Source organism: Ceratosolen solmsi, unplaced genomic scaffold, assembly GCF_000503995.2.
Source record: "Ceratosolen solmsi marchali unplaced genomic scaffold, CerSol_1.0 scaffold2, whole genome shotgun sequence".
Classification (NCBI taxonomy): Eukaryota; Metazoa; Arthropoda; class Insecta; order Hymenoptera; family Agaonidae; genus Ceratosolen; species Ceratosolen solmsi.
In genome coordinates this window covers 5,257,589-5,278,765 of record NW_011948422.1, presented here as the reverse complement: position 1 = coordinate 5,278,765, position 21,177 = coordinate 5,257,589, and the positions used below count along the sequence as shown (strand labels likewise).

The 21,177-nt window shown below is 26.3% G+C and overlaps 1 protein-coding gene across 1 annotated transcript; it reads right to left on the bottom strand.

Moving 5' to 3' along the window:
• Positions 1-6,858: 6,858 nt before the first annotated feature.
• LOC105361861 (pro-resilin-like) lies at positions 6,859-20,463 on the bottom strand. Its single transcript, XM_011499142.1, has 5 exons — positions 20,145-20,463; positions 12,300-12,506; positions 7,758-8,019; positions 7,611-7,670; positions 6,859-7,194 (listed from the first exon to the last, which is right to left on the bottom strand). Exons 1-5 carry the CDS (start codon positions 20,163-20,165, stop codon positions 7,010-7,012), a joined length of 735 nt encoding a protein of 244 aa, XP_011497444.1. The 5' UTR covers positions 20,166-20,463; the 3' UTR covers positions 6,859-7,009.
• Between the last annotated feature and the right edge of the window lie 714 nt (positions 20,464-21,177).

Here is a 21,177-nt window from a genome sequence, read left to right as displayed (position 1 = left end):
GGCTAAACTATAGTGAAACAAATAAAATCAGCATTAATAATAATTAATCAGTAAATAATAATCAGTTATTATCAAAACAAAGTATTATAATGTTTTTTGTTAATAAAATTTTTTTGGTATTATTTTAATATGTGAGAAACCAGTTCCATTCAATATGTTTTGTTCCAATATCCGTATCATTGAAGTTTAGTATTTAAAATACTTGAAAATCATTTAATCGGTAGATCAAATATAATTACTGCATGAAAATATTTATTTATAATATACAGTAGTGTAGAATCTATATAATTATTTTTAAAAAATTAAGCCAAATTAAAAAAAAAAAAAATTATTTCCAAGTTAATAATGTTTATTTTTACTTTAATATTTGAAAACTAACATTCTACTTGCATAAATGTCTTTGGAGAAATTAAGATGAATAAATAGAATTTTTTATGACCTATTATATAACTTAGAAAAATGAATGGGTAGCACATAATAGTTTTTATTCATAATTGAAATACAATTAAATATTGTTATAACGTTCATTATTTTAAATCAATACTCATTAATGACATATATTTTCTAATAATCTGTACTTAAAATTTAGTTTAATACATTAATATTAATGCATTTGCATTAAATTTTCCGGTATAAAAATAGTATAAACACTAAAATTTATTCAAATGAAAAGAAAAAACCTTTTATTTATAAAATTGATTGTATTTTAGCGATAACAGTATATTTATGATATATAGATTGATCAAACGTATTTATTTATATAATTTCTACAGAAATTGTATAATTTATTTTAAGGAAAAACTATAAGTTCATAATATTGATTCATAATATTATATAAATATCTAATCTAATTACACAATTAATAATCAATAATATAGAGATAGAAAAGTTTATATATAATATAATATAATAAGTTATTGATGGTAAATGATAGATTAATTCAATTATTGAATAAAAACTTTTCTATCTCTATATTATTGATTATTAATTGTGTAATTAGGATAAATATTTATCTAATATTGTGACATGTACTTTACATAAATATATTTAAATTCGTATATTTGCAACAATATACTACATTGATTAATAAAATTATCAAGTCTTGTAACATCAATGAAATTTGAATTTACTAAAAACTAGTCAATTCAGTTTATAAGATTGTATAAAAATTATATAAATTAATTCGTCTTCAATTGCAGCTGTATAATTCAACATCATATGGCTAATATTATGATTAAAATATAAGATATTCTTGTATATCAGATTATATCAAAATGTCTTAATATATACCATTCTAGTAACTAAAGAGAAAATTATTATTATCTATTTCATCTATGAAGTCAAATATTTCTAATGTATACAATGAACAAGCGTACTTACATAAAATATTGCATAAAACATTTAAAATATTTCATGAATACGACTGAATACACGGGCACAAACTTAATTTTACAAATTATAATTACGATAAAGATCTAAATTAGTTCTAAGATAAGTAGAATAAGTAATGTATTATTTAGTTTTGTAATAAAAGTTTTTTAATCCAATGAATATGTAATAATAATATTAATTAACTTTAAATTTAATCAATTATAAAATCACAAATATTATTGCGAAATTTATATCTAATTTGTTGGAAAAAATAATGAAAGAAAGACACTAATTATATTAATAATAAAAATTTATTAATGATGTACGTTGTAATGTATATTTATTCATATACACTCTTGTAATATAAGTGTGCACATGTATACATGTAATTGTATTGGAATAAATCATATATTTATCTTAAAAAGAAAAAAAAAAGAAAAGAAAAAAAGAAAATGTTATTTACATTTACGAGACGATTTGGGACAGTAAAAAATGACACATCTATTTTGTATTTTATATTTTGTTTATAATATCATGTGAGAAAGAAATCATAAGAAATCATATACACGTATAAAGAACCTATTTGAAGATATTTTAGTGGAATTTTAAATGTTAACTTTTTTTAACCAAATTATAATTTTCAATTCATTAGTCATTTCTAATTGTTTTGAAAGAGGAACGCGTAGAGACGAAGAAGTTTCTATCTTCATAATACAGTTAAGTGTTTTCGCACGCGACCATTTTAAAAGCCCTTACATTTCTTTCTCCATATGACGTAAAGTCTTCGGCTTTGAGATTTGCAATTTGCGAAGTTTATTCACGGTTGCATGACAGAATTTTTTTCGCTTTAGTAAGAGCTTCGTGTTTTGTTTCTCCACTAAAATGCGGAGAAAGCGTATACGTTTTGTTGGACGGGTGGACCATCATCTCCAACATAGTAATCTGTGGTAGGTGACGTTAAAAAGAAAATTAGCATATGACGTAATGTATAATTTCACTGAATAGATTGATTTATTATGATTGTACGGAGCTATTAATGTATTCAATATGATGGCTTTATACTTAAAAGAATATTTTATTTTTAACAACATAAAACCACATTTAGATCCGCAAGTTTATTTTCTTTAGCAAATAAGATTATTTTGATTTTAATATGAAATTTATGAAAATACGAAGTATAATTTCGTTCTTCATAAATAAATAAAAAGTTTTATCATACGTCACTCAAAAAAAATTTACTTTGCAAATTAAAGATCCCTTGCGACTCCCGTGAAATGTTATTATTCTCAATATTCATGGTTAAAGTAAATTAACACATATACAGAATTAAAATATCTCGTATTAATAATGATCTATAAGTCAAACAGATATTCTTATATAATTAATTAAACATTGAAAATACAGACGGGCATTAATGTTAATAAACAAAGGCGGAAATGAACTTGATCATTATTCATAGATAAACTTTATAAAATATTATATGAAAAAGTGACGCTCTCGGACTGTCAAAATTTTACGAAAATAAATATCTGGCTTACTTGCATTTTCTCTCTCTTTTCACATACTAATTAATCTTACTTGATCGCTTAGCATTGGGATAAAGCAAAGCAAGCTAAATCTTCCGTTACTTTGTTCTTTCGCTTCTTAAATTCTCTGCAGAGTTGCGCGCCTCTCTGGGAAGTGCTTCGCCAAACATCTTACCATCCTTCGAGGCTTCCTTTCCTTCGCTTAGATGTGCACATATTTCTCGATCCTTTGACTCTGTATTACCTTCCATGATTCTTCACCAAGGCCTGGCTGTTTTAAACAAATTTAATTTTTTTTTTCTGGGCTATATCTACGCAAAATCTTTTAACATATGATTCTTCCAATGTGACGTTCATGCTTGTTTCTCTGCTTTTTTGCAATCTATCATTATACTAAAAATTGTTTACCTACCCTTTTCCAATGAAACTTTCTCTTTTTTCACGCTCACATTTCTTACTAATACGCAATTTCGCTTTTTTTGTTTGTTCGTTTTTTTTTTTGATTTTTGTTTCTTTTGTTTTTATTATAGATTTCGTAGGTATTTCGTTACGGAGCTGCCTCTTTCTCTTTCTCTTTCTCTCTCTCTCTCTCTCTCTCTCGCTCTCTATGCGATAATTCTCATTATGTATTCATAAGCGTTACTTCTTGAAATGTCCTGCTTTAGAATTTCTTAATGTAAGCAGGTATACATTATCTTCAAATATGATCCAGCGTCTGTCTGACTTTATCATCTTCTCTTGAACCACTAACCTGAGTTCGAAGCATAACCTTTTCCGATTATTATCGTTTACGGGATTATTCCTCCCGATTTCTCGTCGACCTTATTACAATTATTCTTATACTGTTAGCGCTTCAAATTGCAGTTTTTGATTATAATGTAATTTTCTTTGTTTCTTCTTCTTCTTCTTGTAAATTTTAACGATATTTAATTTACAATCTTAGACAATCCAAACATATTGATATCTCCTTTTGTTTTTATACTATAAAATGTTTGCTCGATTGATATTTTAATCGATATTGTAATTTTTTCTTCAAATGCATCAAATAAATGTAGATTTAAATATAAAATTTAAAATAGAATTTACTCAAGTTTATTAATAGTATTTATCGAGATATTGCAGAATTTTATTTTGTAGATACAATAATTACTTAGCTTGTAGTGTTTTAAAACTCAAATAGATTATTGATTGATTCATCCTTGGAGCATAATTGAGTTAAAAATAACTGTATTAATATATCTAATAAATAAAATGAATTTATTTAAAATGTTAATTATTAAAAAAATCATAAAATGGAAACACTTTTCAGTGCACATGTACATTATACCATTTTATACAGAAAAATTATGTTTTTTTTGTTCCTTTATTTATTTAATATTATTTAAATTTCTATATAAAAGATGTTGATTTTTCATATAATTTTCTTAATTGAAAACGTAAAATTTACTTATACGTAATAAAAGTATTTGACAAGTGACAATAATAAATTACATTGATTAATTAATTATGCACGCTAATTAATAAGATTACGTTAATCATTGTTGATAATAGTACATTTTCCGAAAGAGTATTACCATTGCGCGGTAATCCTTTATAAATTTGCTTCGAGAGTCTTTGTTTGCTTCTCGGTATGTTCTTTACGATTGATAACGATGATGTGTTCGTATACTTTGATATCAAAACTTATATTAAGTGGTGGTTTTAGTTCCGTGTATTTTGTACGCCATGTCGTGTGAATAGGAAGTGTTGAACAGATATTTACGATTAAATGCAAAACAATTGTAAATTATCCAAGTTCGAACTTCCAAGTACATATACATATAGTACATCGTACAAAATACATAGTAGAGTACAACTTTATTATTATTATTAAATATTTTCGATAGATTTTCATATAAATTGCCACTCTATATATTCTTTTAAGTAGAATTTAAAAATTTTTTGTGTTTTTAATTAATTGTAGGTGGAACGCCATTATACTACCGAATTTATAGAGCGAAGATTAAATGCTACTTAATGAAATTTTATGAAAATATTTGAACGCATTTGTTAAGCCTGCAGAATCATGGCTTTATAAAAATAAAATAAATGGTCATTATATAATTCTTAATTATGGTGTTTAGAATGCCTATTCCGATATGCCGATATAGTTAATTGGTAATAATTACAAATTAAGCTAATAAAGTATTTAAAAGGGATCTTTTATACAGAATTTATTAAATAAATATTAGAAAAACCATTTGCATATATTCTCGCATTCGTAGATTATTTCAAATCCTAATGATATTTTCAATTGATATTTTTTCTATAATTTTTTCATTCTAATAAGTTATAAAATTCAGCTATTTTAGCATGAAATTCAAGATTGTATAAACTACTGAATAATTTATCAAGTAAATATATTTGTTCCTGCTCTTATAATTGAATTCTTTATTAAATTATTTTAATGCTTCGTATCATATAGAGCGATGATGATTAATCAATCAACTCAATAGCTTGCTTCTGCAATTATTCGGATGTACTATTATTTGCGATATTTGAATGGTATTTCAAAATAGTGTCCTCATTCATTTTATCGGGTATTGGTATACGCAACCAAATTACTCTTATCCTCCCTTAGTATATTGGACTTTGGGATACCTATCTTCATCAAATTCACATCTAAACTTTCTCCGAAAGTAACATTCATCTTATTGTCATGCATGCCCTCAAAAATGAAATACTTTTTTTCATTTTGCTTTGGACTTTGAAAAATTTACTGTTTAAAGGAAAACAATATATTACTTTTGTACGCAGTAAGAATATACAGCATTTTGAAAATACTATTTCTATTGTATTTTATCTATTATCCTATTTATTATTTATAACATTCATTAATTTCATTATATTGATTTTTTACATTTGATATTAAATTGCGTAACCAATGTTTTTATTTTCATTGGTAATACATTGTAGCTCTTGTAACAATGTTTTTACTTCATTGCTAATACCCTATAAATAATTCAATACTTATCATTGCCTAAACATTTAAAGTCCTTATAATTAATGCGAGGAAAAATAGGATATTTAAATAAAGAAAAGTAAATTCATTTTATACCAAATATATTTCTAGAAAATCATTTAATTACATTTACAAAACACTCAAGCCCACAATATATATATATATATATATATATATATATATATTAATTTAAAAAGGTATGAATGTGAAAAATTATATTATAAAGTTGAAGTAAGTATTGCGGAAACAATTTTTTTTTTATAAAATATTTATTTTATAAATATACAATAATACTGTGACATCTTTGAATACATAATATTTGCCAGTTAAACATCAAATAAATCGTGTATAATTATAATATGTAAGTATTGTCAATATGATATTGCAAGATATACTATTGATAATTAATCCCAAGCTATTAACCACATATAATAGAATAATATTCTTTAATATTTAAATCTGTATAGAAATTTGTCGTAATATTTGAAATATATTTATTTATTTCATTATTATTGAAATGTGTAGGCAAAATGAATAATATATATATATATATATATATATATATATATATTGTTTATTAGAAACTAATAATACCGTGAATATTATTCAACTTACATATATTTTAATTTGCTAAATTAAGGTAGCATTTATCATTATTATATTTTAGTCTCTATACCTACAGACGATTCATCCAGAATTTTGAAAAATATAAATGAATTATATGATTTATAGTATATTATTAATAAATAAACCATATAATATTAACCTTTGTCAGATTAAATATAGCAATCTCTGCTTTATGTAAAATACATTAATTATTTGGAAAATGCTTTTCGTATAAATGGTCCTAACGTCGATAGCATAATACAGAATTTGAAGATTATATCGTAATAGTAAGAAAAAATGAACTTCCGTATTATGATATTTTACAAATGGATAATGCAATATTCTTCCATGAGTATTAAATTAATATTGGAACTTAAATAAGAGAATATAAGCTCTTAGTTGATTAACGAATTACGTTCATTCGAGTGTAAGTCCGAGGAAAGAAAGTCACTAGAATTAAACACGGTAATCGTACACACAGGTTCACTAGAACACTAGGTGACCCTCAGTGAAAGGGTACACCGTAAGTCGGTTGGGGTGGTGAAGGTGGTGGTGAAACCGATGGTCCAAAGGAGTTTCCACTAGAATAGCCACTGTCTACGGAGTTCGAACCGTATTGATAATTGTAATTGGATCCCGAGTTATAGTTGTTAGCGGCACTCTGGTAATTGTTGTATCCGCCACGATTGCCTGTGAAATCGAGCATTGTAGAGAGGTAAATCAGCAATAGAGTTGAAGAGAGAGCGGACAAAAGTTATTGAGCGCGTGACGGATGAAGTGTGGATAAGAGATATAGAGATGAAATGCGAGAAAAGTGGAAATATGATAGGAGCACACGTGCGCGCGCGCGCGTGTGCATGCTTATATAGTCATGATCTCTCTATCCGTGAGCGTCTTTTCCTTAATTGAATTGTCATAAAACAATTTTAATTGCTAACGTAATAAATAAGGACTTTAATATGAAATCAGTCATTGGAATGAAACATTGGAATTTTAAACGGATAATGTTAGAGTAATTTTTCAAAATCTTCCGTTCTAGCCCGCAATTGTAAATTAAAGCAATGGATTTATAAATTTACAAATAAATAAATAATGTATCGCATTACCTGCTACATTGTTGTACGCTGAGTCTATATTGTTGCCAACATAATCGTATGCTGCATTATGAAAATTGTTAGCGATGCTGTTGCTATTGATGTTACCATTAATGTTGTTGTTGTTGTTGTTGTTGTTGTCATTGTTGTTATTGTTGTTGTTGGCATTGTTAGCATTGTTATTATAACCCTGGTTGCCAGTGTTGTACTGATCTGGGAACTGGGCGACACCCTCGTACCGCACGTCAGCATGGAATCCAGTTCGCCAATCAGCGGTGTAGGTGACGATTTGCGTACGACCGTCCGGCAGCTGGACCCTGTACTCGCCCCGGACGGTCTCGCCGTCGCTTGTCTCGCGCCTGCCAAAGTCGTTGCCACTCGCCGCATCTCGTACCGCGTAGCCGAATTCATAGGACTTTGGCTGGGGCGCATCGACCGAGAACAATGACGAGCGCTTCGTTAGCTCGATATTACTTGTACGGCGGTTAGGAGTAGGCGAATGGAGTGGGTAGTGGACGAGGTGGCGGGTGGGCCGGGGATGCACTGAGGAAGAAGGATGAGGATGCTGCTGGCGAATTTCTCGAATCATCGAACGCGTTGCTCATTAAATCTCTCGTCAATTTCACACATGACTTTTTACAACGGATGCCTGGGCGGTTTTCTTTTATGTTTTATATGTCAAGGAAGCTGTATGCCTGTATGTGTGTGAGTGCCTGCGTGGTATGTATATTTACTCACGTGATAAAGCAATGAAGAAGTAATAAAAAAATTATCTAAGTATATTATATTTGTTGGTTTTAACATTATGATGATTAACCATAATCTAATCTAATCCTTTAAATTTATTGATTAATAATTTAAATTTCATGAAAAATGAAGCAGAACATATTTCATAATTACAATTATATATTAAATATATGTATGTAGAATTATAATTGTATTAATAATATACTTAATTATTTTCAAATTGAAATTGATTATATACATACTGTTTAAAAGTATCATTTGTATAAGATTAATATTTATACCTTTTTATTTCAGAATTTCAGTATATTTTAGTTTTACATATATCAACGACATTTGAATTACTCTACTATATTACGGTATAATAATTATAAATTATAATACAAAATAGATATAAAAAAAGATGAAAACAAATATTATGTCAATTCATGATTTTATATATAAATATATATATATATATATATATATATATATATATATATAATAAGATGTTAATGTTTTTATATTATGTATTTATATTTAATATTCAATATATTTCAGATATATAACAAATTATTATGTTCTCTATTAATTACTCGTGAATTAAATATTAATATTTCATAAACTTTAGATTCAATTGATTTATTTAATTATATTGTATCAATCTAAAATTAAATTTAAAGAATAGTATGATCAAGTTATTTTGTATTATTTTCAGGTCAGTTATCCCTTAATCGATTATGTTAATTATTGAAGTATTTCAATAAAATAAATAATAAGTTACTGTTTTAGGAAGATAATTTTTAAAATAAATTCAATATTAAAAATATTATACTGTTATATCAAAATATCTTTTGTAATTTTTTTGTAAATTTTTTGTATATGTGTTTCTAATTTAAAAATTTTTCTTTTTCTTAATCCTCCTTCTAATATAATATAATAAACATCTAGTTTTTATATATTTAAATTAAAATTAATTTATGTGTGAGTGTTTACATTTTGTAGAGTACGTGTGCGTCTATGTAAATTTTAATTAGTTATTTTTTGAGTAAACAATTTATGTTTGCAATTCATGAGAGCAAATAATGATTTATTCAAATAAGCTTCTTAAATACAATAATCTTCTTTGTATTGTCTAATTTTCGTGAAAAAAAGCCCAGTAAATAATATTGAAAATGAGAATTTATAATAAAGCTTTGGGTATGATACACCTATCCCCTAGTAAATTCTATTAATCAGAATTTGTACTTCAGAACTGTAAAAATCAAAGGAATATTCTATTATTTTATTCATCAAAAATAAAATTGAAATTCAACTTATCACAACACTCAGGCATATAAGAAAGTAATTTTTTCTTAAATGCCGATTAAATTCAAAATAAAATTTAATAAATCTACAGGAGAGCCAAAACGTATGTAAATATATATATATATATATATATATATATGTAATAGTTTATAATAAATATTTTATCAAATATTTTATATGTAATTGAATACTTTATGATTTGTAAATTTTTTGTATTGATTAAAATGTCTCGAATTGAAATTAAAATATGAATATACACCCAAATAGCTTAATTAGTATCGTTACGTTAATATATTTTTTTTATTTCTCTCTCTCTCTCTCTCTCTCTCTCTCTCTCTCTCTCTATCTCATTCTCTTTATTTTCCCTCCGTTATCAAAAAACTAAACCTTGTATACTTCAGTTTTGTTTATGGGCACTTGTTAAATGGAAAGTCGGCAAACGACAGAAGAGAGCTTTCAATCTGCCATCGTCCGCGTAATATCTACGTCATTCCATGGTCCAATAAAGTTTTATGGCCTTAAAGCCCTCTTTCTCCGATCTCGTTATTTGCCGTTGTTTTCAAGAGCGCTTTGTGCTTAGCATCATGAAACGATACTACATGAGACACATAAAGCTTCCAGCGATTGAGTAGGAAATGTTTTCAAAGTAGGACGCCAGCAAGAATGCAGTCTTTATTTTCTTAGATATTTTGAATTTGGAAGAGGTTGGATTCAAAAGGAAATCCGTTGTATTTTTATAATGATATGAGGTATTTATAAAAACAGCGCAACTAATCACTGTATAATTAAAATATTCTTATATATCTTATTAATATATATCCTTGAATTAATTTTATATTAATTCGTGCCAACTATGAATTTTCTACAATAAAAAAGGTAACATTATAACAATATTATTTTATATCGGACAATTTATCAGCCTAATTTAATTAATTTTGCAACTATTTCTAAATGTTTTAATAAACACATTATATTTTTATTTAATTTATTTTAATAATTCGTACATGTAGAATATAAAAATGTAGCATCCATAAAATGAGAATATTTTATCGGCAAACTTTGCTTAATTATATAAATGATCTGTATTTACGTAAATATCGTGATTTATGAAAATGACATTTATAAAGTTTGATTATTTTTTAGAGATTTAATTAAATTATCGACTAGCAATATTATAATGTCAACATAAATATAAGAAAAAAATTTCAACTTTCAACTTTCAATTAATTTCTTTCAGTTTAAAATTGATTCATTAAAATTTTGTCGTTTAAAATATACAAATATTCTAAAACAGTTGAATAGAGTATTGGAATATAAAAAATATGAAAATCTTTCATAATTATGATTACAGAGTACAAAAAAAAAAAAAAAAAAAAAAAAATTAAAACACGAGTAAAATAAATAAAAATTGGCATACAAATAATTATTCGATCTTTTATTTAAGACTATAGATAAAATAATAACATTAAAACATTACTTATTCACTAAATTATTAATTTATAAGTACTATGAAATATCCATACAACGTAGAATAGATTCGTAAAACAAAAATCATAGCTGAGCACATAATACGTGCAAATTTTGGTTTATTCTATCAATCGTTAGAAATGATAAATTGTATAGATAAATAGTATTACTAGAGAAGATAAATAGTAATAGAAATGATAAAAGTAATAGTAATAAATAGATTTAATTAATCGTTCATAACGTTAAAGTACTATTGTAAAAATCAAGCAGAGTGGTAATGAAAAATATGAGTATATTACGTTAACATACATAAAAAGAGAAATTTATCTAAAAAATGAAGTAATTAATTGTAAGATAGGTATGAAATAAAAAAAAAAAAGCGTTCTGTACAAATTTTTGCCTATCAATACACTAATACAAGCTCGTAATGGCCTATATTTTTACACATTTCTCATTTTATAATTGAAATATGTAATACGTATTTTTTACATACACATTTGTATAAACATATAATATATGAAATTTTTCAAATCTCCTATGGTTATTGAATATTTATTAAGTGTAGGTAAATTTCAAAAATAAACATGAGCACAAATTATGTAGCAAACTTATAGGGATTGAATTATAATTTACTACATATGCATGACAGATAATAGATATGGGAAAACAATACGAAAAAAATTTAAAGTGTTGAGGCCTTGAAAGAGTTATACTGTCAAATAAAAACTCATTTTCACTGATGTACATTGATTAAAATTTCTTAGAACAATCATCATCAATGATGATAGGACTGTAATTAAAAATAAATAGTTAAATTCAAAGTAGCCATTATACAATGTTTGATTAAATCTAATGCAATACGAGTGAAAGTAATAATTCTAAATATGTTGAACAATTGCAATTTATTGAATTGATAAATTTGTAATGTCCAAAGGATGTTCTAATCTGTAATTGAATTTTCCCTAAAGTCATCCTTGAATTACGCAGGAGACGCGTATACCCCAGTCTTTGCACAAATCCATAATTACCGCTGTTTCGCTGGTGTATTTCACAAGATAGTGCATTAGTAGATAATAAGCATACAATGATAACATTCGCACTACCCATGAATAGTTGAAATCCGTAGAATACGAACTTGAAAATACTTAAGGCTGAAATGCTCATCAACGCATAATTGTTCCCGGACTAGAATTTCAACCGTACCTGACTATCAATGTAGTCCTGGTGCTCGTCGTGTCCGTGGCCATCAGCCAATGGTGCACCGTAGCTGTTCGTTACGGTTTGCTGCTGCTGGTACTGGTTTCCTTGTGGCGCGTTACCCACGAAATTTCCTGGCACGCCGTACTGGTTGCTTAAGGCTAGTGGCTCACATCGGCTCAGAGAAACGCAAAGCGCCATTACTGCGACCATCTGCGTCAGAGAACAAGCGAGTGAATCTAAATTCGATATTAATTTCTTCCAGATAGGATTTGGATTGATTCTCTCCCTCGTTATTCTTGGATGTGTACAGTGGAAGTTAATAGAGACAGATTATATACACATGGCTGGGTTGCAATTTCAAAATCATTTTGAAATTTCTTACGGAACTTCTCTATGTTATTATAATTGGTAAAGAGCATCTGGAGTTGAACTGAGGAGAAGGGAGAAAAGTAAAGAAGTTTCTGCCCTCCGCAGGTGATAAAGACAGTTTTCTAAATGTTGAACAATATTATTTTTAATTAGGAAAAGAATATACTTTTGCACTTTTCATTACAATTGTGATAATTGTATACATCGTAGATTTTAATGTTAGTAATTTTATTCCAGCCGCAATTGACGAATATTTTGCATATATTTTCAAAAACATATATTTATTGGATCATTTGTAATAATGAATGAATATTTATGGTAGCGAAGTGAGAAGTTTTAAGTCATTTATTTTATTTTTGAGCTGTAACAAAATTATGGTAAATGTGTTGAATATATTATCGCACTCAGATGTTATTACTACTAAAATATAATAATGTTGTAAATATAATTGATAAGATGATTATATATTATATATTGATTATTAATGCTTCTAAATTTACTTGATATATAAGCCGACTGATGAATTATATATTACATATCATAATTATGGTAGTATGATAAGTTTGCTCGCAGCTTGATTAAACCATCTGTTTAATTAACTTTTCAATAATGCAATAATCTCATTTTCCATTATATGTCATGTAACTTTATTATTTTGTTAACAGCGCTCAATATAATTTTCAATGTAGTTGTTTCGGAATAATTTGAAATCTATAGACGAAAAATATAAAATTATTACTCTTGACAAACTTTTACTTTTCGCGTATCTATCTTTTTTATAACGATTTTGAAAACAATTTAATAGCAATAAGATAATCCTTACAGGACAACTGATACTTTTAATTAAATAAAGATATTATTGAAAAAATCTAATAATTGACATTCCCGCTCTCTAGGAATTAAAATATTTATGAGGTACTTATAATTTGTAAGATTGTGAATCATCATTAATTAATTATTATAGCATTTTCAAATATAAACATGATATAGATAAAAACTTGAAAATTATCCGTGATTATCCAAATTTTAGCAAAATTAAATATAATAGAATTATGATTATCCATTGAGTATAAACGTGAAAAAATGAAATAATTTATATATTTAATGATAAGCTAAATTAAAAATGAATCGATAAATATTATGTAATTACACAATTTCTCATTTATCTATGAATGATTCGACTAATAAACGAAATTATAATCTTCAATAATATGAAAAACCTAAAAAAAAAATATGTACAGTAAAGCCTAAATTAGTTTAGTTGTAAAATACGCGCGATTATAATGAAATTCTGAATAATAAAAAAATTATTAAATCAATAAATATATGTGTAGATATTAAAAAACTCTAGCTATATTTTAATAACAATTGATATTGCATTTCTTATAATTGATATATATATATATATATATATATATATATATACAATTCAAATGTAAAATTTATAAAATATTTTTTTTCTTTCTTTTTTATGATCTTTAGACAATATTTTATCGGATTCATTTCAAATGATTGAACAAGACTTTTCTCCTTGTAAAATATATACAGACCACGTAAATAATACTGCCACATAGGAAATACACAAAAAATACACTTAATATTAAAATTCCAAATATTATCAAAAAGTAGAAAGAAAATAATAAAAATAGTACAGGACTCATATATTGAAATGCTTAGCCCATCTGCATTCATTTTTTATATAATTTAAACATCTTCTTTGTGGCAATAGTCTACGTTGGCTATTACACCACGCATAGTTACAAAGCAGTTTCAATGAATATGAACGAAAAAGTACTCCATGGGGGAGCAGCGCGAGTACACAGCTAATTAGAAAATAAATTGTACCTTATGAGACTCTGGCGCGCACTGATACTCACCTCTCGCGGCACTATGTGGTTAGTTAAATAATAGAGTGCGTTCATGCTGTATGTGTACGTAGGCCATGTTAACAAACGTGCATGTGTATTTGTATGAGTAGTAAAAGGATCCTGCGAAGCGTATACAACGAATAAGTAATACACGGAAACATCACGTGAGAGTTAACAAGCTTGCCTTTTTAAACTCAGAGTTAGTGTCTTTTCTCTTCTCTTGCTTCATACATCTCTTGCATTCAGAACAATAATAATCCAACAAGATGAAGTCTTTTCTTTATAGAATAGCTTTCTTCGATCATACGAAACAGTATAGATAGGAATATTTAATAAGCATTACTACATTAAATGATAGTACAAATCTTAAGTACTTTGTGCTTCGTTAATTTTACCGCATTAACACATACCATCGAAATTTCTAATTTAAATTAAGTTAATCGTATAATTCATATTCAATCGTTAAATTCTCAATGATCTAATGATAATTAATTATATTAATATAAATATCGTAACAATTTAATTTAATTAATTTACAATTTTAATGTAATAATGCACAATTTTATGAATCGTAAATTTTTTGTTATTAATCATACAGTAAAATTATAATATCAATTATATTTATTATTATTTAATTTAATTTAATTTAATATAATTTAATTTAATGCTAATTTCAGGTTTCCAAATTCGACTACGAATATATATATATATATATATATATATATATCAGTAATGTTCTGACTTATTTCTAATATTTAATTAACAGTAAAGTAAGTTTTAAAGTTTGAACGCACATTTATATAATAGAAGATTAATAGCGAGTAAGATGAAAATTATAAGCAAAAGTTAGAATATCATGATTTTGTTATTTCTAAGTTTTTTGTACGATGTGAATAAAATAAATTAGATTCTGCGCTTGTGCTTTATTATTAGGACATAAAACTGTGCAAATAGTTTTTTCTCCCTTATAAAATAGACAATACCTTCATATTCAAATAATATAAAAAATATTATACAACATATGCACTCGTAAGGAAATTTATGCTACTCTTCAAATTTTGTACTTTGATTATGCATAGAAATCCAAACAATATAATAAATTGACTTTTATTCTCTCAAACCATAAAGGCACGCGCGCACGCGCCAACGTACACACACACGCGCGCGCAAACACATACGTATATCTGTATATTTTATTTTATCAAAAAATTTATATTAATCTAAGGACCAAAAATATGAAGTAATTTTCGAACAAACTATTTTAAATATTTTATACAAAAACCCTTTAAAGATATTCAGTAAAGAAGTTAGATAGATTGTATTCAGTACATGATCAGTAACAAATGCATTTTTCATTTAAGATTTTCTGCCGTCGAAATAATAAAAAGATTTATTATATATAATAAAGATATATTTAAACATATTAAAGCTACTTATCTCATATCCTTTCCAATTAATTTCAATCTAGAATTTTTTGAATATTCGTCATTATTAAAACTTCAACTCAAATGATGAGTATTATAATTCTATAAGTTATAATAATCCATAACAATACAAAAGTACTAGTAAGTAAAATCGAAGCTTCTATAGTTCTTACAAAAAAAACATACACATATATATATAAATGTTACAGTTAGGAGTAAGTTAGTAATAAAAAATACGTATCCTTTTCAAAAAAAAAAAAAAAAAATCACATATTCCGTACTTGAAACAATATAAATTTAAAAATACAGTGTTTTGAAGCAGAGATACGTTTATATATTATTCCATTCTATAAATTAAGATAAATAATAAATGTATGTGATAGCAGTGGCTGATCCACCGATTCAGTAGCAATGGCAAACATATTCGAGAATAATTTTCCATTTAACTGGGGCTTATGCGCGCAGCTGAAAGCTCTTATCCTCTGTTCTTCCGCTCTACCCCCTTTGCACCATCACCGTGGACGTTTATAAAGCGATTGAAGTGATGAACTGACGTTCAATCGATAAGTGTACGGAGATTGGCAGTTCGTCGCTGTTAAATCGACTTAACGAGAAGCTCAGTGCCCTCGAAACCCGTACCTCTCAATTATGTACCATTTCCAAAAATGTACTTCCACATGTTATTCCCTGTCCAACCCCGCACCCCTCCCTCAACGATATTCAATCACTGATTTATCAACACATTTATACGTACCTTTCTAATATTTTAATATTTTATTGAAAATAGAAATAGAATTTTCCAAAACAATAAAACAGTTTCTTGCCTATACATTAGTAGTATTTTATATACCGAGAAATTAAAGATTTATAGTTATATTATTTAATTTATTAGAATGCCTTTAGGATTCGAATAATTTACAAGGGTATAATTATGTCAGGAAACAATTTTTTTTTAAAAACTTTAATTCGTTATAGATGCGAAATTATGCTATTTATTATGATAAATATACAATATTAATAATTCTAATTTTTAACTCTATACTATTAGCGATTTTCCAAGATCCTTTGGTAATTAATAAGTCTTAAAATGAAAATCTATTCGATCGATAAGGATATAAAGCGATGTATATAAATATTAGTATCTGAGAATAAATTAATCAGAGTAAATAGAGCACTGATAAGAATCAAATCCCATTAAATCTCTTGTGTCTTTGAAATTTAACGACAAAGAAATAAACTTCAATTGAGTAGATTTTTAATCATTTTGCTTTCCATTACAATAATTGAAAAAAATACAATCCCCAAATACTAAATAGGTAACAATTGTATTTCAAAATTAAATATTTTAGATTATTTCATGTGTAATATATATATATATATATATATATATATGATTTGAAATATAGAAATACATTTTTTAGTGAGAAAAGAAGAATTGGATTTTATTTAGGTCTTTTATTTAAAGTATTTTACACAATCTTTTGTAATTCCTGCGAACGTAACTAATTTAATTTGTGCGACTAGAACTCATTATTTTAAGACATAAAAAATTATTATTATAATCTTATTAATAAAATCTTAAAGCTCTTAATTACTGTGCGAAATCAATATTTTTGTAATAAATAAACGATGTATAATGAGATTAAAAATAAACATTTGATTTTAACTTCTTCCGTTTTATATTTACAGAAATAATTATAAAACTGTACTTATGTAAATAAATTAATATTAGTGTAGTTATAACTCATAGAAATGTTTGTTAATATTAAATAAGAATAATCTTATTTTCCTAATTACTATATAACAAAAGTATAATAATTTAAAATAATAAGTTTAAAATACCGTCGACATAAGAAGAAAAGTGTGAACGAATGTGAACGATTTATAATGATTTTTAAAATGTATTTACTTTTAAGTGGGCCTATAATGAATAACTATTATATAATTTTTTTAAATAATAGTACTTGATTTCTATAAATATTTAATACATACAAAGACAAATCGGTTAATCATTAAAATACAGCAGGTTATGCAATTTCATAATTTTCAAATTGATTAATTTTGTTTAATGGCATTATTTAATAAAAAAAATAACTGATAAATTTGAATTTATGCATTTTTTCATGCATAGTAGATTTTGTTTTTTTTTGTTTAATGATTGATATCATAAATTACAAATGTTTAGTCCTAAATTTTTTTTACTATATTACTTTCAATCTATTAATCTTCTGCAAATAATTTTTGTGTAGTTTGTTGATTAAGGTTAGAAAATTTAATACACTATAGATTCAAATAGAAAAGCTATATAATTTATAACTTTTTCAAGGAGACTTTTAATTTAATATTATGAAAGCATCTTATTGATTAGTATATTTTGTGCAATGAATCATAAAGCTACTAGAAACAATAGTATGTTCCTATTGAAAGAATTTAATGAGAAGAAGCTGTAGATATGGTAAGTATCTAATATATTATATACTTTGTAATTTTCATTAAATTTAATTTTTCGTATAAAAGTAGAATCTCACGGAAATTACGAAATTTTTTACTGATTTTTGCGTAGAAAAATATAAAACATATATTTTTATTACAAGAATTATGATTATTCAATGTATATATGAATCCCATAAGAAAAAAAGAATTAAAGAATAATAAGATATTAAAGTTCTCTCTTATGCTTATACTAACACATTTTGTAATTCCCTTTTACTATATTTATATTTATTTTGACTGCTGTTATTTTGCAAAAAGAAATTAAAATATAGAGGATTGATGTACTCTTTGAGTACTAAGCGACAGTTTGACTGAATTAAACCTCGCAGCCGTTCAATCTTTAATTAAAGTACGAGAACTTCACACTAGTGACTTTAAAGCTTAAACATAGACGTATGTTCACCAAAGAAGTAGAATAACTGGGAATTTAAATAAAATAAGAACGAATTACCTACTTTCGCCTTAGAAATGTATGAGAAAAACTTGTTTATTGCAGAACAATATTGTTTAACCGAAAGTTTTCACCTATTGATTCGAATATAGGAATAAAGATGATTAAAATGCTGTCTAAATAGTAGAATAGAATGAAATAGTAAATTTACAATATATTTCATAATTCATAATTGATAGTAGGGACTTTGAAATCATTAAGTTAATTAGTTTACAACCCTGTATTACCAATATGCCATGAGATAAATTTTCATATTACATATGTAATAGATCGTAATTATGTAGCATTTATCGAATTTTCAAAGTCGATATCCTTTAAAATAAAATTATTACGAGTAGATAACCGTAAAAGGTTTTTAATTTACCACGTTATTGTTACTCTCATCTATATTCGATCTATTCTAATTACATTATTGTATTCATTACAAAAATATATATTATTATATACATAATGAAATTGTGTATAAAAAGAAAACAAAAAAAAAAAAAAAAAAAAAAAATTAGCTTATGAACAATTTTCATTATTTGACGCATCAAAAAAAGACTAAAGCTCATTAAATTTTTCATATTAATCAAATGAATATTAAAGCGTAATTCATTATAACATCTAAAGGGTAGTATATAAACCATTACATTATCAACGTATTTTATAATCTTTTACAGTTATAGCAAAGCAATTAGAGAAAATAATTATGGACTTAGTCATGAAATGCCTGTATGTAAAACATTTGAAAAATATCTAGTGCATATATTATAAAGTCCCGTAAAAATATTAAATTCATATGAACAAAGGAAAAAGTGAGTAAAGTAATGAATTATGACCGTATTAAATCTCATCTCAGTCATCACGCAACTTCTTTTCAGCGTTGTAACAAACTCATTTTATATCTCTGGCGTGCATCACAGGTAAAAAAAAATAAATAAAATAAAATGAAATAAAATTACACAACTCACGTATATCACTAATTACCGGTTAAACAATATTAAATCAAGTACAAACGCAATCAAACGTTAAACTCTTTTTCAATCTGTTCAAAGCTCAATGTCCAAGGGCTCGCAAGGTAGGGCTCGTAAGTTAGACCTTGGAAGCTATAAGTCTTCTCTGTCGTGTTTATGAAAATGGCATAACTGCTTCGCGCACTCGCGTAACACAAAAACAATTGAGAGTATTTTTATAGAAGCAGGAAAGAGCATATTGAATCTAATAAAGTAATTAAGCTCTATACTATTATGGCGCTGTTTACCTTCCGCACGACTGTATCCATAGCGATGGAAGGATGAAATCTCGATTGGCCAGGGTGAAACGTTAAAGTGCGAAGGTGCCCCGGGTACCTCTTGGCTTATATATACTCGCGGAGTTCCCTCACTTCCTGTGTTGGTGCCGCGGCTTCGCGTAAGCCTACACTTCACGAAGAAAAACGAAGGAGGGCACGTCGCCGTGGTTCGGAGGACGAATCTGGAGCCGCATACCTAAGGAAAGAGGGGGAAATGCGTGTGCCATGTCGACTTTCGTCACCTCTCGAAAGTGCTCTGCTCTGTTCTATGATTTTTTTTTTATTTTTTTTTTTTATTTTTTTTTCTTATTTTTTTGACAATTTTATACCGAGACTGTTGTTTTGCAACTGCTATGCTTTACTCTTGGATATAGCGCAACTTGAAAAAATTTATTACTTTCGCTGATGCGGTAGTCTGAAGGAATACTCAGTTAGACATCCAGTACGATGGCATCAATTGAGCTTAAGAAATAAATATATTTGAGTGTGTATTAACTTATTTGAACATATTAATAAAAAAAAAAAAAAAAAAAAAAAAAAGGGCGGGGAGGGGGGAGTAATGTTAATGCACTTAGAAAAATATATCTGTATATTTACTAAAAATGTAGTTTTTTTTCCATAATTAAGCGAAACTTGCATTGTTGTCGAAGTAGTGAGTATTAACAATAAAGAAAATGTTAAATATTGTATAACTCCATTGCCTAAAAGTTATCCGAAGAGCTAAATGAACATTCTTTCGTTATTTCGGAGTTTTGCATGTTAAATGATCGAGAATATCTACATTTATGATATTATAATATTTCAATTATATTAATTGCTATAAATAATAAATTAATTAATAAATATAAATGTAATAATAAAGATACGATATTAGTACATATATATTTCTTATTATCTTTGAATATTTTAAAACAACATAATGTACTTGGATATCTCCCTTATTTTCAAATTGTTTTATATTTTCATATAAATCGTTTAAAAATAATAAAGTAGACCAAAATAA